Below are 16,210 nucleotides of genomic sequence, written 5' to 3'. Positions count from 1 at the left end.
CTGCATGTATGAAGGCTAAGGTAACACTAAGCTTAAAATAACACAGCTGCATCCGAGTGGCATCTATCTAGTCCCTTAGCTCAGAAAGCTAAGAGGCCAGCAGACAAAGCCCCAGTCAAGAGAACATGCAAGACAATTCCTCCTGTTTTTCCTGTCACTCCTCTTTTGTTTCAACCTACAGATAATACTGTTCTTTTGGAAACAAACAAACTAGGGGCTGAGGGATAGCTCACCCAGCAGAGTAGTTTGCCATGCTTGAAGCCCTGGGTTCATACCCCAGCACCACACGGTAGTGCCAAGACACCAGGGGACGTTTCACAGATAGTGGAGCAGTGCTATACTGTCTGTCCCTCTCTCTAGTTCCTTCTGTTTGTCTCTCTATGTGAAAGAATAAAAAATAATGAACAAATCATCCCCGGAATGATGGAACTATGCATGTGCGAGGCCCCGGAGTCACTAAGAAAGAAACTAAATATAACATGATAAAGTAGGAATCTCATCTTATTTCCTTAAAAACGAAGTGGAAAAACCAGTTAAACCCTGACATCTAACAGACATTGAAGCCCAGGGCTCACCCTCCGCACCCCTGGGCTGGCTTTGAGGGTGGTAGAGGCTGGGCCACACAGGGAGGCATGGGAGGCTCAGATACACTGAACTAGCTCAGAAGGTCAAGCGCACAGCTCCAGGAGGTAAACATCTCCCTCTGAAGAGCAGCTCTCACACCTCGAGTGGGAAGGCGAGGCCAGAACTGACCACTCGGCACAGCCCCGTGAGCACGTGCCTGAGCCACTAGTGACATCAGGACACATCTGTCTTTGCGGGCTCCTCGTCTTGCCTACAGCTTACAACACTGGCTCTCTGGGAGTAAACGGAGACCTCACTTTGTGCAGTGCCATCAGACAGGACACTTAGTATTTGATTACAGCATATATGCTGGCTGCACTGAAACAGAACTGTGTCATTAAGGCACTTTTCCTGCTTTGGTCTACAATGACCCACCCAAAGTGCCCAAAGTCAGACTCTGTCTTTCCATAAACAAAAGGAATCTGTTTGGTGCTGAGAACCATGAATGAATGAGAAGGAGGACGGCCAGTGTCAGGGCCAGAAAGCCCCCAGATCTCACCCAGATCTCACCGGGGGTAGGATAAGGTAGGGAGCCGATTCTGTCCCCTTGGGGACCAATTAGAGGAAACATTATGGACAGAGGACAGCAGTTTTTATCAGAGAAAAACCTCCCCGTGCACGACTGGGCAACACATAAAAACAAGAGGCAGCAATGAGCTGCCAGCAGACAGATCAGGTGCCTTCACCAGCTCAGCAAACCTGAAGCGGACTAAAGAGTCTTGACAACCCAGTGCTTTGTATAGCTGGCTCTAAACTCGATGCCGTCCTGGAGGAGAAAGAGCGGGAGTGGGGTGGGGGGTGGGGGGGGGAGTCAGATGACAGAGCTGAGGAAAGCCCTACATCCATGCAGCATCTAGTAATTCTATAACTATGTGGTGGGAGAATATTCGGGCTAGGAAATACCCGTTCTAGGGGGCAACTTGCTCTCAAATAGCCCCCCCCCCACACACACACACACACACTCCAATAAATCCAAGGGCAGAATGTTAACAACAGGAGAGTTTGGGTAAGAATGGTCTTTAAAAGCAACACTCGTTCTTCTCAATCTGTCAGTTGAGAATCGCTCATCACACACGGTTTTGGGAAAAGGCAAGTCCATAATCTAAACATTATATGTTTTACATCTGCTGGTTGGGCAACAATCACATCCCACTAGGAGCTAAAATCCATGCAATTTATATGCTTATTTACATATATTCCAGCCAAAAAGGCTTTAATTAGACAGCCAAATAAGTAAATGATTTAAAAATAGTTATTTTACAAGAAACTGTCTCAAGTAAATGAGTAAGATAGCCAAGAATAGGCCCTCTCTTCCCAACGCCATCTGTTTCTCCTCCCAGGTACACAGCCCAGGAGGATGAATGCTTATGTCTGCACGCCTAGTTAATTCAACTCAAGACACTGAGCACAAGGCACGCTACCAAGATATCCTAAAACGGGATCACAGAACCTTAAGACAGAAATAAACAAACCCCAGAGAACATCAAGTTACAGAAACTCCAAGAATATCTTGCTCAAATCTTTGCCCACGAATATCTTGCCCAAATATCTCCACTAGCCATCAGTCAAGCCACCAAAGAGGCTCCCAGGGCCCTCTCGCAGCCACAGTTCCTCTAGCTCCAACAGACTATGCCAAGCGCTGAATGGATGGTGAGGGGGCTGGTCCTGCCCCATACAGATAAACCCCAGTGAGCAGCGTGACACTCACAGCTCACTACAGACACACTCTGCCAGCCTAAAATCCTACACGGCTCACTACAGACGCACACTGCCAGCCTAAAATCCTACACGGCTCACTACAGACACACACTGCCAGCCTAAAATCCTACACGGCTCACTACAGACACACACTGCCAGCCTAAAATTCTAACGCTAGAGCTCACGGGGTAGTAACTTCATTCCAGCTGCAATTACCACTGTTAATGTTCAAGTCTTATATAAAACCCACGCTGCCTTCACCAAGCAGAAGTGGCATGGAAGTAAGGTGGCAGGGTGGCAGGGAGGGAGGGAAAGGAAGCTATTTAAGGAGAGGGCCATAGCATCACTGGTACATGCTGTCCTGAGGATTAACTCAAGGCCTTGTGCTTGCAAGTCCTATGCTCTACTGCTCTTATCTTCTATGCCCATCAGAAGTGGCAAACGAAATAAGTTAGAATATTTGTGACCAAGGGCAGGGGAGGTTCCAGGTCAATGGCCGTCACCACGCCTGCTGGAGTAATGCTCTGGTTTTCCTACTCGCTCATGTAAACAAATCTTTTTAAGAAATGGCAAATCCTCAGTAAGTACAAAAAACAACATTTGTTTGACACTGGCAAAAATCTCAGACTATCTCCCAAATAGTCAGGATTTGAGGAGCAGCACGTTCTTTCTCTTCCGGGTTCTAGCCAGCTGCTCTACAGTCTTGAGAAGCAGGTCAAAGTGCAGATCAAAATCTGGGTCCTCTCATGGCCGGCAGAGCAGCAACGCTCTCCCCTGCGTCCTGCCCTGCCTCTGCGCACAGGCAGGAGACGGCACCGGCCACAACAGGAAGGCATGGCACAGAAGACACAGGTGAGAGTGGAAGCACAGAAGTGCTTGGGCTCTGTCCCCTCCCAGTGGGACCCAGGTGTTGGGCTCCCTCATGCGCCCATCAGGAGCCAAACCACTCCTGCAGATGGAAGGAATGAGAGGGCAGCTCTATGAGCTGAGCCATTTCCCCAGGTGCAATACCTTCTTTGGGTCTGTTCCATGTGTGATAGTCTCACCGAGAGACATGCCAGAGGACCACTATGGTCCATGCAGAGCTGGAGCATGAAGGAAGCAAGCGCCTCAGACATGCAAGCCTTGCACTCTACCAACTCAACTACACTTTAATCTTTAATTCATGACCAGTCGCAATACTTGAAGGCTTGCCAAGAATCATGATGAGCTGCCAAACTGAACTGACAGGTCCTACACAGTGCATGCAAGCAATGGTGCGCAGGTGGGCGTCTGCCAGAGGGCCTCTGACAGCGTTCCCTTCTACAGGAAGTGTGGTGGTGCTAACAAGCTTGTTAGCTGAGGTCTGCACTCAGTAGGAAGCGGCTCTTCCTGGTGTGTGTGTGTGTGTGTGTGTGTGTGTGTGTGTGTGTGTGTGTGTGTGTGTGTAGGGGTTGCCCTCCTCCAAGCGGCATAGATGCTACTAGCCACACAGGGGAAAACAGCAGGCTCTGGTGACAGCAAAGCAGGGCCAGCCAAGGCTCTGCTTTCACAAGTATACTTGCCAAGCCAAACTCAGATTTTTAAAAAGCTGTGACTCTCACAGCACGGAAAACTACACTGTACTACTGCCACCTTCCTCCGCCCTATGGAGACTTAGTGGGCTAGGAAAGCAGGGCTCGAGGGGTTTGTGGGGATCTCTGTTCTGGAGGGGGCTGTCAAAGGGAGCAGAAATGCATACCTAGCTCCCATCCAACTGACCCGCCAGGAACCTCGGCTTTGTCCTTCGGCATTGAAGGGGTGATTCTCTGTGCAGGCTTCCATCAGCTGCCAATCCCCATAGTAAGTGTGATAAGGAGGCCTACCGTTCTCAGCTGAGCCCAGCATGTCATCCTCATGCCAGGTGACAGCACTAGTCCAGGACTGCAAACACTAGTACACTGGTGCCCATCCCTGGTGCCAAGCAGGTGGCTCAGAACTCCTTAACCTGGGGCTGTGTGAAAAGGCACCATCAGACCAGCATAACTATGAAGGGCACAAACTTGGAGTCGGGGCTCATTCAACATCTGGCCTCTGGCTTCACACCTATATATATCTGCATGATCCTGAGCAGATTACGTAACTTCTTTGAGCTTCTAGATTCTTCACTTGCAGAAGGAACTTCTAACAGTACTTACCCTCTGCAGGTTAGCTGAGAAATTACTGGCATGATGCAGAGACATCTCTTGGCACCTTTAAGCACAAGTGAACACAACTATTCCATGACAATCTGAGGAGTGGAGCAGTGGATAAAGCCTTGGACTCTCAAGCACAAGGCCCAGAACTACCCTCTGCAGGTTAGCTGAGAAATTACTGGCATGATGCAGAGACATCTCTTGGCACCTTTAAGCACAAGTGAACACAACTATTCCATGACAATCTGAGGAGTGGAGCAGTGGATAAAGCCTTGGACTCTCAAGCACAAGGCCCAGAACTCAATACCTGGCATTGCATGTGCCGGTGATATTGGCTCATGCTGGATCTCTCCTCTCTCTCTCTCTCTCTCTCTCTCTCTACCCCCCTCCCTCCCTGTCTCTCTCTCTCTCCCTCTCTCCTCCCTCCCTCTCTCTCCTCCCTCCCTCCCCCTCCCTCCCTCTTTCTCTCCCCCTTCACTAATAAATAATCTTTAAAAAAATTATTTACTATTGGAGACAGAGAAAAATTGAGAGAGATAAGGGAGATAGAAAGGGAGAGAGACAGAGAAACACCCACAGCCCTGCTTCAGCACTCTTGAAGCTTTCCCCTCACAGGTGGGGACCAGGGGCTTGAACCTGGGTCCTTGCACACTATAATGTGTGCGCTTAACCAGGTGCACCATCAGCTGGTCCCCATTTATAAATAATCTTTAAAAAATAAAATTATTTCACTACCTATTTACTGGATGAGTCAAAATGCTTTTATAAAAGAAGGAAGCCAAATAAACAAAATCCCCACTTTTCAGTCAAGTAAATGTTCATAAAAATCCCCAGAATGGGGAGTGGGGCAGTAGCACAGCGGGTTAAGCGCAAGGGCCGGCTTAAGGATCCTGGTTCGAACCCCCGGCTCCTCACCTACAGGGAAGTCACCTCATAAGAGGTGAAGCAGGTCTGCAGGTGTCTATCTTTCTCTCCCCACCTCTGTATTCCCCTCCTCTCTCCATTTCTCTCTGTCCTATCCAACAACAATGACATCAACAACAATAGCTACAACAATAAATAAAATAAAGATAACAATAAAGAATGTGATTTGGTAAAAATGAGCATTATAAAAAAAAATCCCCAGAATGCCTTTCATTTTTATACAGGTCACCTACCACAATGCAAAGACTTTAAGAGGAAACTGCCATCATCAACTTCAGAGAGGGTGTGTCTGTACTTCTCCACCACACAGGACTCCCAATGACAATGTCAAACACAGAAGCAGGCCCCGCAGGATGCCCTGTTTATCACTGTGCCCTAAACCACTCTTGGGCTTCAGCAAAAATCCACACATTTCCTGGAGGTCGTCCTACATTCACTAGCTGCACCCACTAGCTTTAGATGGGCCATCTGCTGTTGCTGTAATTTTTGGGTAACACAGAGGAAAGTACCTTGCCTTCTCCCAGACCGTGGTGGCTAATAGCTTCTAGGACTCTCCACATAGTCCCAGCCAGGAGAAGTACAGGCTTTCACTCTGCTCACTCTGAGTTCTTCAGGTCCCATCCTCCCTCCCCTCCTGACAGCTACTGCGTGTCAGAAACGGGGCGCCGTAACCGGCTAAGTAACTGTGCCATGGATAGAGTGCTGCTTTTCAAACTGTAATGCAGGCATTTAATCAACCTTTACTTAATCTAACCCATTTTTTACTGGGAGGCGGTGCAGCAGCTAAAGTGTTACACGTAAAAGCATGAGGTCCTGAGTTCAGCCCTGGCATCACACATCATGTACCAGCGTGATGCTCTTGGGTCTTCTCGTACTTTTTTTTTGGACAGAGAGGCAAAGAAAGAAACCACAACACTGAAACTTCCTTCAATGTGGTGGGAGCCAGGCTCAAACTTGGGTCAAGCACATGGCAAAGCAGCACCCTATCCAAGTGAGCTATTCGGTTATCAAGAAAGTCATGAGGTTATTTTTCTGGTTTTCTATGCAAAATGTATCACTACTTTTCCCAACAACCCAGTCTTTCACTGGCTCTCACCAACAAGTAAAATGTTTAATTAAAAAAAGAAACCAACTTAAGAGTGTGAGGAAATATAAAGGTGTCATTCCTAACACATTAAATATAGAAAACACAAGATATATAAGGGATCTGTCCCTAGAAACAGGCAAAAATAAAATCCAATTCAGGGATAACTTTTCCCACAGCAAAACACACAGCCCACTAAAAAGCCATTTTAGGCCATTAAGCTTACAGCAATTTTTGTAAGACTACCTAATGCTGATGAGTGTGGAAATGTGAACTAGTAGAACATTCTGGGAAACATCTGACGATGGTAGCCTGGGAGGTCCTGAGTTCAATCCCCAGCAGCACATGTACCAGACTGATGTCTGGTTCTTCCTCTCTCTGCCTATTTTATACATGAACAAATAAATAAAATCTTAAAAAAAAAAAAAAGTCTGATGATATGCCTTAAAAAAATCCACACTAACTCTAAAGCTGTTCTAAAACATGAGGTTAGGTTTTTTTAAGCCTTGATACCCTTGAGCCGTTCTGGGAATCTAGCCTAAGACAATTTTCTGAAATACAGAAAAAGCTTTTTGCAAAAACATTAGCCACGGATTATTTACAATGGCAAAACATGGCATAATGTAACTGCCCGAGAATCCATGCAATCAATGCAATATTATCAGCCACCATCAATATTTGTAAGTATTTAATGACTGAAAAACCACTTATGCTATAATGTTGAGTGGAAAAGGCAGGGGGAAAAACTGCCTTTACAGTGTGATCTCAACCACTTTTGAAAAAGAAACAGACAAACCAAAACATTATTAAAGGCTGACTCAGTTAGTGGGGATTCACTATCTTCTCTCTATATATAGCTATCAAACACTTAACAGAACTCAAAACATTTTAACTGTCAGGAAAATAAGCCATGTTAACAAGTGACAGATTCTGTAATAACATTATTATCTACTTTAATCACTAGACAATGCTGGAATGCAGAAAGTGCAGAAACTGAGCTCAATCACTGGCCACAAGTCTGGGAAGACTTAGCCAGCTACTGCCACTGTTGCTGCTTTTGGTGTGTGTATGGGGGGGGGGGGGAGGGATAGTGGAGCAACTTTGTTTTAACAAATCCCTGTCTAAGAAGAATGTTTAGGAAGCCACTTACTATTTCTGTGACTCTACTACAACTACAGTTACCTCAATATAAGATGTTTCAATGCAGTTCCTAAGCAAATCCTTGATGGCAGCATTTATCATTTCCTAAGCACAGAAGGCAGAACAGAGATGAATACATTACCTGGGAAATAAGAAAGTACGTGGTTCTTTGCCTCGTGAATCAAGTGAAAGCATTTCCTGAAAATCTGTGCTGTTAAGAAGACTTATTCTTTACAAGCTGACCTAAATAATATCGGGTTTTTTGTTTGCTTTTCCGCTTTTCCATGTTTACCTGCTAAATCTGCCCCAAATCGCCCTTTGCTTCTTCACCTCACTTCCCAAATTCTATGCCTACTCACTTTCCACTTCTGCTTGGAAACTCAATCTACTTGTCACCTCCTTTGGAAAACCTTCCCTGATACAACCCAGCCATCCCCAACCCTGTCAGGCATGTTTTAAGTGCAGGAATAACCTTACGACATTCTATTTCCCGCACTGGCGCCAAGTGTATATCTCATTCAGGGACTTCCAGAAGTTAAAAATTTCTGAAACTTCTCTTCACCCTTTCCCATCCTGTTGCCAAATGAATCCCCAATTATTTGCAACACTATTGCAAGGGAGCCCCCAAATTCACCAATACTTTCTCCTGCTACTGACTTTCCATTTATGTAAACAACAAACAGTGGTCCAAGAGGTGGCCCAATGGGTAAAGTGTTGGACTCTCAAGCGTGAGGTCCTGAGTTCAATCCCTGGCAGCACATGTACCAGAGTGATGTCTGGCTGTTTCTCTCTGCTCCTATCTTTCTCATAAGTAAATAAATAAAATCTTAAAGAAAAAAAAGAAAAACAACAAACAAACCCCACAAATCACATACAATCTGGTGCACAGACCGGAACCCGACTTTCTGTGAGTGACCAGCAATGTGCACAACAGGTCAGCATTCCTCCAGTACTGAGAACAACTTTCTGTACCTAGAAGACAGATCCAAGAAACCAAACGGCAACATTCTAGTTTGACATAACTCACAGATCCTGACTAAGAATTCTAACTTCCTCCTGTATCTTCACTTTGCATCACCATTCTACCAGTCTGGTTTCTTTGGGGGACTATCTTTCATAAAATAATGAAGGTTCTCCAGCCAGAGGACCCCCAGGCTACACCGAAAAGCAAGGCCAAGCTTGGGCTGCTCGGTTCGGGTTTTTATCTTAGCCACTCTAAGCTGACTTTTTTTTTTTTTTTTTTTTTTAGCAGCAAGAGGCAAGAGAGGAAGAAACACCCAGTGCCCGATGCCAGCATGCTCCTATGTGGTGTGCCAGGGGGTCCCTCTCTAGATGAGCTATCTCGCCAGCAAGTTTCACCTTTTAAATAAAATTGTCTTGGGCCAGGGAGATAACAGCAGCTGAAGCAACAGACTCCATGTCTGAGGCTCAGAGGCCCCAGGTTCAATCCCTTGGCACCACCATCAGCTGGAGCTAAACAGGGCTATGGTCAAATAAAATTTTCCTGAAGGCTCTGAAGGTTACTAGCAAGTAATTAAAAAATATAAGGATTAGATAGCAAGGAGTTAAGGAGCATGGCAATCAAAACTATCGATTCAAAACCCTCACTTCACTCTGGAGGTATACAGGGGGAGTCTTTCTTCTCTCAAAATACTGTCTTCCATTTCTTCAAGGTTCTTCTCCGCAGGAAGCCTTCTTTACAGCTGCACTGAGAAAGCTCTTCTCTGTAAGTATGTCTGTCCACCAAACTTAGGAGTCAGGGGCCTGTCACCCCCACAGCGAAATGAACCAAAGGCTACATGCCGAACCTTCAGTAACTAAGGAAGAGGGGAAGGAGGAATTAGGGAGGGAGGAGGGACTGAAAAGGCTAAAGAAGTGATGTGACAGATAAGAAGGGCTAGGAGTCTGAAGTGTGAAGACAGCTCTAAACAGGGCAGGAAGGACAGGCCTTCAGAAAACATGCCGCTCCAGTGAGTGGAAGCAAACAGGGAAGCTCAGCCCAAGTGGCCCAGGCAGGTGACAGGTGGAAGAGCACACCTGTCCTGTTCCGAGGCCAGCAAGGAGGCTGGGAGAGGCAGCAGGAGACAGGTGAGAGGGTAACGGAGACAACAGCTGCCTTAGAGCACTGAGAATCCTGGAGGCCACAGGGATGAAATCAGCCTCTAAAGGGGCAGGGTGAGAAGCCAGGTAGACGGTTAGGGAGCAAACAGAATAATCAGAGAGAGAGAGAGAGAGATGCAGCTAGAAGAGGTGGCAGCCATAGAGGGAACCGAAGTGACTGTGGGCCAGCAGGACAGCTCACAGGAGCAGCACACTGCTTTGCCATTTGAATGGCCGAGCCTGGGCCCCACTGAACTGAAGGAAGCTTCCCTGCTGTGGTTTCTTTCCCTCTTTCTCTGACTCAGTCTGAAAAAAATCAGCCTGGAGTAGTAAAGTCTTGATGACAATGGGGGCGGGGGGGGGGGGGGGAGTGATCAAATCTTAGCTACATATCAAAGGTAGAAAGCAACCTGCCTTCCTGATACAGAGCAGATGTGGGGCCGAAAAGATGAAAGGCTTAGCTTTTAGCACAAGCGGACTGGAAGGGTGGACAGAGAAGAATGGGTGAAGAAGACCTGGGGGGAAAGATGAGGAGCTGAGCTTCACGTCTGAGTGTGGCAGGCAAGCTGGCGGAGAGAGGCGAGCAGAGGAGCAGAGAGGCCAGGTCGGGGGCTGGATGGGCTGGAGACCAGGCCCTCCTGACACTGCAGGTCAGTGAGGCTGAGACGAGGGGAAGCATCCCCCGCCCTGGAGGCCAGGTGCAGATGTAACTGAAGAGAGCAACCAGCACACACTACCACACTCAAAGACCAGGATCTAAGTCCCTGGTCCCCGTCTGCAGGGGGGGGTGTGCTTAGGAGCAGTGCTCCTGTCTCTCTCTCCTTCTCTACCTGTCTCTCACCCTCTATCAAAGTAAAAGGAAAGAAAAAAAGCAAATGGCCACTGGGAGTGGTGGAGCTTTTGCACTGGCAGCAAGTCTCAGTGATAACTCTGGTGGCCAAAAAAAAAAAAAAAAAAAGAAAAAGTGTACAACCTAACCAGAGTCACCGACAGATCAAGACTGAGAAATGCCCCGGTGAGCAACAGTGGCACCAGGAACCATACAAAGGAGCTCACGACAGAATGGAAGCTGTGGAATTAAGAGAGCAGAAAAGCCCACCCTGCTGAGGTCCTGTTGCAAAGAAGAATAAAGAAATGGAGTGGGAAGAGTCACGCCTGAGCCTCTGAGGTCTCAAGTTCAAGCCGTGACACTACCATAAGCCAGAGCTGAGCAGTGCTGGGGAAGGAAGCAACAAGGGAGGGCAGACACAGGAGAGGAGGAAGGAAAGAAGGAAGCAAGGGAGGAAAGAAAACAAATGAGGCAGGAGCTGGAGGATAGCTCACCCAGCAGGGCACGTGTAGTGCTGCATACGGAGCCCAGGTTTGAGCCCCAGCACCACCAGGAAGAACCATGACACCAGAGGAAGCACAGGAGCTGTAGTGTCTCTCCCTCCTTCTAAATAAAAAGAATTAAAAAATTAGAAAGTTGGGAGTCAGGTGGTAGCACAGCAAGTTAAGCGCACGTGGCATAAAGCACAAGGACCAGCATAAGGATCCCAGTTCGAGCCCCCGGCTCCTCACCTGCAGGGGAGTCGCTTCACAAGAGGTGAAGCAGGTCTGCAGGTGTCTATCTTTCTCTCCCTGTCTCTGTCTTCCCTTCCTCTCTCCTTTTCTCTCTGTCCTATCCAACAACAACGACATCAATAATAACTGCAACAATAAAAAGAAACAACAAGGGCAACAAAAGGGAATAAATAAATATTTTTTAAAAATTTTTAAATAAATAACTACAACAATAAAAAACAACAAGGACAACACAAAGGAATAAATGAATATTTTAAAATGTTTAGAAAGTTATTAAAAAGGTGGGGGAGGTAGCAGCTGGCAGACTACATAGGAGGACAGATGTCTGGGTGAGATGTAGGCATAGGAAGCAAGCTTTCATAGTGCTCACTTTCAATGTTTACTTAATAAGAGTTAGGGTTCGGGTTAGAGGGAGAGAGGGAGAGAGGAAGGGAGGGAGAGGCATCACAGTGAAAATGGAGCCTGGGCCCCAGGAAAACACAAGTCCTGAACCCTCCCCTTGATGGTTTGAAGCTCGCAGTAACTGTTACTTTAGTTTCCTAGACTGCCCCACATCCACTATTTCTGTGTGTTTTCTTTACTGATAATGATCTTGCCTTCATAACTATTGACAAGGAACTTTTATTTGGGAGACTGTGTCACCCCTGTCCAACTGTCTAAGTCCTCTATGGCGTCAAGACTCAAACACTCCTCCTGGAAACCCTCCGGACCCCTTCTCTCTCCCTCAGTACACTCCCTTGGTCAGTGCGTTCTTCCACTGGCGGTCTTACTAGTCACGCGTAGATATGAGAATATATGAGGGGGAAGAGGAAACATGACCCCTTTTGAAACAACAACTCTGTGCCAGAGCAGGGACCTGGGGTCAAATGCCAGTTACATCACCTGATAAACAGGTACCTGTTCATCTCCTGCCCCATTAGGACTCTTGTGGTTAACTGTTACTAACTAGCTAAAAGGAAATAGCTACCTTGTAACAGATACTTCCTGAATGTTACATCTGTGGCACTACACCATTTCATCTTTAATTAGAAGTGAAGTTTCAAGAAGCTGATCTCGGGGAGGGGTGATAACGTCACACGTTAGAGCACAGGACTTGCACAGGTGAGGCCCCGGGTTCGATCCCTGGCACCAAGAATAGCCAGAGTTGACTGGTGCCCTGGTGAAAAGCACATCTTTGAACAATGAAAAGAAGGTATTACAACAACTCAAATTAACGTGTCCCCATGTAAGGTCAGGAGGAGGTGGACAGGTCACAGTTCCTGGAGTGAGACACAGATCAAGCAATGGCTCCCATGCATTGTGGGAACAAGGGTTGCCAGCCTAGAGCCCTGGCCCTGGGACACCTGCATGCAGGTGAGGATGGTGTCACTGCTGCAGGGAGTCTCCTCTCAGTCACGTGGCAATACCCTACTAGCTTCCAGTTAAGTCTCAGTTACAAAAATCCTGATTTGAAACAGCCTAGAAAAAAAAAATGCACGTGGTCAAGAAATCAACTCTGGTAACTGCTCACGTGGCCTGGGAGGTGATACGGTGGGTGGGGTGCTGGATTCTGAATCACAAGGCCCTGTGTACAACTCTAGCATGTGTGTGCCGGCGTGGTACTCTGGCTTGCACCCCTCTTCACCCCCCCATACTCTCTAACTCTCATTAATAAGCAAATCCTTTTTAAAAAAATGTTTAATATTTATTTATTCCCTTTTGTTGCCCTTGCTGTTTTATTGTTGTACTTACTGATGTTGTCATTGGATAGGACAGAAATGGAGAGAGGAGGGGAAGACAGAGAAGGGGAGAGAAAGAGACATCTGCAAACCTGCTTCACCACCTATGAAGCGACTCAGCTGCAGGTGGGGAGGTGGGGGCTCGAACCGGGATCCTTAAGCCGGTCCTTGAGCTTTGTGCCACCTGCGCTTAAGCCCCTGCGCTACTGCCCGACTCCCAAAAAGCAAATCCTTTTTTTAGAGCTGAATTAACTGAGTACTTACTCAAAGGTGGTTATTTCACAATCCTCTCCTGATTGCCAATTAAAGTGGAACCTGAACACACGAGTGCTGAGCTGGTTCAGTGGGTGACCCCTGAAATTCTGCCCAGGGATCCCAAAGTAAAGCTGCCAGGCCCCAAAGGGAGGCCTGTGCCTGTGTGGCATGTACACAACAAGTTAAAGTTCAGTCAGTGTCTCGTGCACCTATGTTCACAGCAAGTCTCACAACAGCCACAAGGTGGAACCAACCCAAGTGTCCACCAGCAGATGACGATGATCAGGTGAGGGAGGAGGGAGGGCCAACACCTTTAAAAAGTTCTGACACATGTGACATGGGTGAAGCTAGAGGACCGCTGGGTAAAATAAGCTGGTCACCAAAAGACAATTAGCCACCAACCAGTCAGGTGTGGTATGCAGGGCGCAGTCAGGGTCCTGGGGACATCCCGGCCACTTGTCACAGAGAATGGGAGCTGTTGCTCCGTGGAGTTTCAGATTTGATGACGAAAGAAGTTGTGGGGGGAGGGTGAAGGTTGTGCAGCAATGTGAAAGCACCTGCTTATTGGACTGATTTCAGAGTAAAGGTGCTCTCCCAGATTGCACTGCTTTGCCATGTGTGCAACCTGGGTTCAAGTCTGGCACCCCTGCACTGGAGGAAACTGGCCCCTCAAGATAAAGAAGACTTAAATGGTGGGGGCCTGGAGATAGCTTAGCAGTGCCTTGCTGCCTCTCCCTCTCCTTCTAACTACACAGCATGAAACGGCTAAGTGGTCTGACACATGCTGGAGGCCCTGGGTTTATTCGCTGGCACACAGGGAATAATACACTAAAACGTTTGGAACATTACCTTCATTACGCAGAAAATATTCTCTCTCAGACCTCTTGGGTGAGTTAGGGTACTCCTATGTCCACATCTTGGAAGTGAGAAAATCTGAACTCAGAAGCCTAACTGATCTGTCACCATGCCACCTATACCTACCGTACCCACTCCCCATTATCCAAAGACCCAGTGATGCCCCCAACCACCTGCAGTCCAGAGACTGCTTCCTCCTCCACACACTCCCAGGAGTTAGTTCAGCTTCCAGTCAGGCACAGCGAGAGACCAACAATAACCAGTGACAAACAGTTACAGCCGTAATGGAAGCTATGTGAACATGAGTGCTCGCTCTCGCTCTCTTTCAAAATACCTCACTGCTTGTGTATCTTCGGACCACTGCTGACCACAGAACACTGAAACTGCCAATGCAAAGTGAGGCGCCCTGAGCTCCCCGGCACCGCCGGAACCCCACAAACACAAGCCCTAAGCCAGAGGCTCCTGGGACGCTTTTCCATTCCACTGGCCCGAACAGCTACATCACACAAGCTGTCACAAAGTGTCCTTTTATCTACCCAGCCCCTAAGCTGTCAGGGTAAAACAAGTAGCCTCGCAGTTGCTCAGACACAGGCGGAACCAGTCCCCCACCCCTTACTAAGAGGAGCAGCAGCAGACAGAGGACGTGGACCGGGGCAGGGAGGTGGTGCAGGGGCTGCAGTGCTGGGCTCTGGGGCCCGACGTCCCGAGTTCGATCCCCAGCAGCACCGAGTGCCCCAGTGACGCTGCAGTTCCCGCTCTCATGAATAAGATACATCTTTAAAGGAGTGTGGGGTGGTGGTGGGGATGGGGATGGGGATGGGGGTGGGCAACCTCCTCTGCTAGCGAGCTGGGTCTGCAGCAGCACACACACACGAGGCTCGAAAAAAAGACCCAACACTTGAAAGCTCAAGGCGAAGACACCGATCCTGAGACCCAAGTGGCTTCTCAAGAGGCGGCTTCCGTGCTGAAGACGGAAGAAGATGCTTCGTTTTCCAGGAACTAGCATGGGGTGGAGGGTGGGGGGTGGGGGGTGGGGGGTGGGGGGTGGGGGGTGGGAGGTGGGGTGAACAAACAAAACCCCCGAGCATATGCAGCCCAGGTAGGTGGGTGGGCGAGGGGCTAAGTGACCCCGCTGCCGAGCAGTGACACCGCTGGGTCAGCCCCCCCCCACACACACACACCCCGACAGCCGGCGCTGGGTGACATGGGTGACACGCCCGAGACCCCACTGGGCTCTGCTCTAAAAGGAGCTCTCCGGCCGGACGGCCCGGGTTCCAGTCCTGCCACTGCCCCAAGCGTGAGCTCTGTGCGGCCCGCCGCGCCTCGGTTTCCCCGCAGCTGCAGGAAGAAGGGCCCGGGGCGCTCACCCAGGAAGCCGGGGATGGGTGCCCTCAGGTGGGTGCTGCGGGGTAGGCGAGCTCCCCCGGCACCCCGGGGTGGGGGATGGGAGCGGCAGCCCCGCACCACGTGCCCCCGCCCTCTCCCCCGCGAGAGCGGGGCCCAGCGACCCCACTCACCATGCTGGCCGGGGGTGGGCGGCTCCGGCTGCGCTCACGTCTCGCTCGCTCGGCTCCCTTAGGTCATGGTCCCCGCGGGCCCGGCCAGCCCCCCGCCCGCCTCATCGGGGGCCCCCGGGGGCCGAGCATCCAGACCACCCGGCGCACCCCGGGGGAAAATCAAAGAGGAAAAAGAAAAAAGAAAAAGAGAGAGAAAAAAAAAAAAAAAGCAGGAAACGGGGCGCGCAGAGCAGCGGCTCGGGGTCCCCCGCCCGGGCCCGACCCCCGAAGGAGCGGCCCCGGGCCCAGGCAGGGGCTCCCCGGCCTCCCGCGTCCGCCCGCGGCGGCGGCGACCGGCACCGAGAGCGCGGGCGCCGAGAGGAAGGGGCCTGGGAGGCGCGGCCGTGCGGCCGGCTCACGGGAGAGCCCCGGGGCCCCGCGCTGTCCTCGCCGCCTCAGCCCTCACCGGCGGCCCCGCCGCCCCCCGCAGCATCCCTGCGCGCGCCCGCCCGCCCCGGAGCCGCCCGCTGCTCCCTTTGCCCGCCCGCCCGCCCGCGCCGCGCGGCCACCCGACCAACAGCTCCGACGCGCCGGAAGTGG

General features: G+C 49.6%; 1 protein-coding gene across 3 annotated transcripts in view; it reads right to left on the bottom strand.

Moving 5' to 3' along the window:
* Positions 1-16,210, bottom strand: part of XPO6 (exportin 6) — an 81,036-nt gene extending 64,826 nt beyond the window's left edge. For 2 of the 3 annotated variants that reach the window (XM_060172735.1, XM_060172736.1), the window contains exon 1: positions 15,632-16,209. In XM_060172735.1, the coding sequence (XP_060028718.1) occupies positions 15,632-15,634 (3 nt within the window). In that variant the 5' untranslated portion in view covers positions 15,635-16,209. Of the gene's footprint in view, positions 1-15,631 lie in introns of all 3 variants that reach the window. The other variant, XM_060172737.1, reaches the window with a different exon arrangement.

The sequence above is a fragment of the Erinaceus europaeus genome, chromosome 15 (assembly GCF_950295315.1).
Source record: "Erinaceus europaeus chromosome 15, mEriEur2.1, whole genome shotgun sequence".
Lineage (NCBI taxonomy): Eukaryota > Metazoa > Chordata > Mammalia > Eulipotyphla > Erinaceidae > Erinaceus > Erinaceus europaeus.
This window is presented reverse-complemented; position numbering and strand designations above follow the sequence as displayed.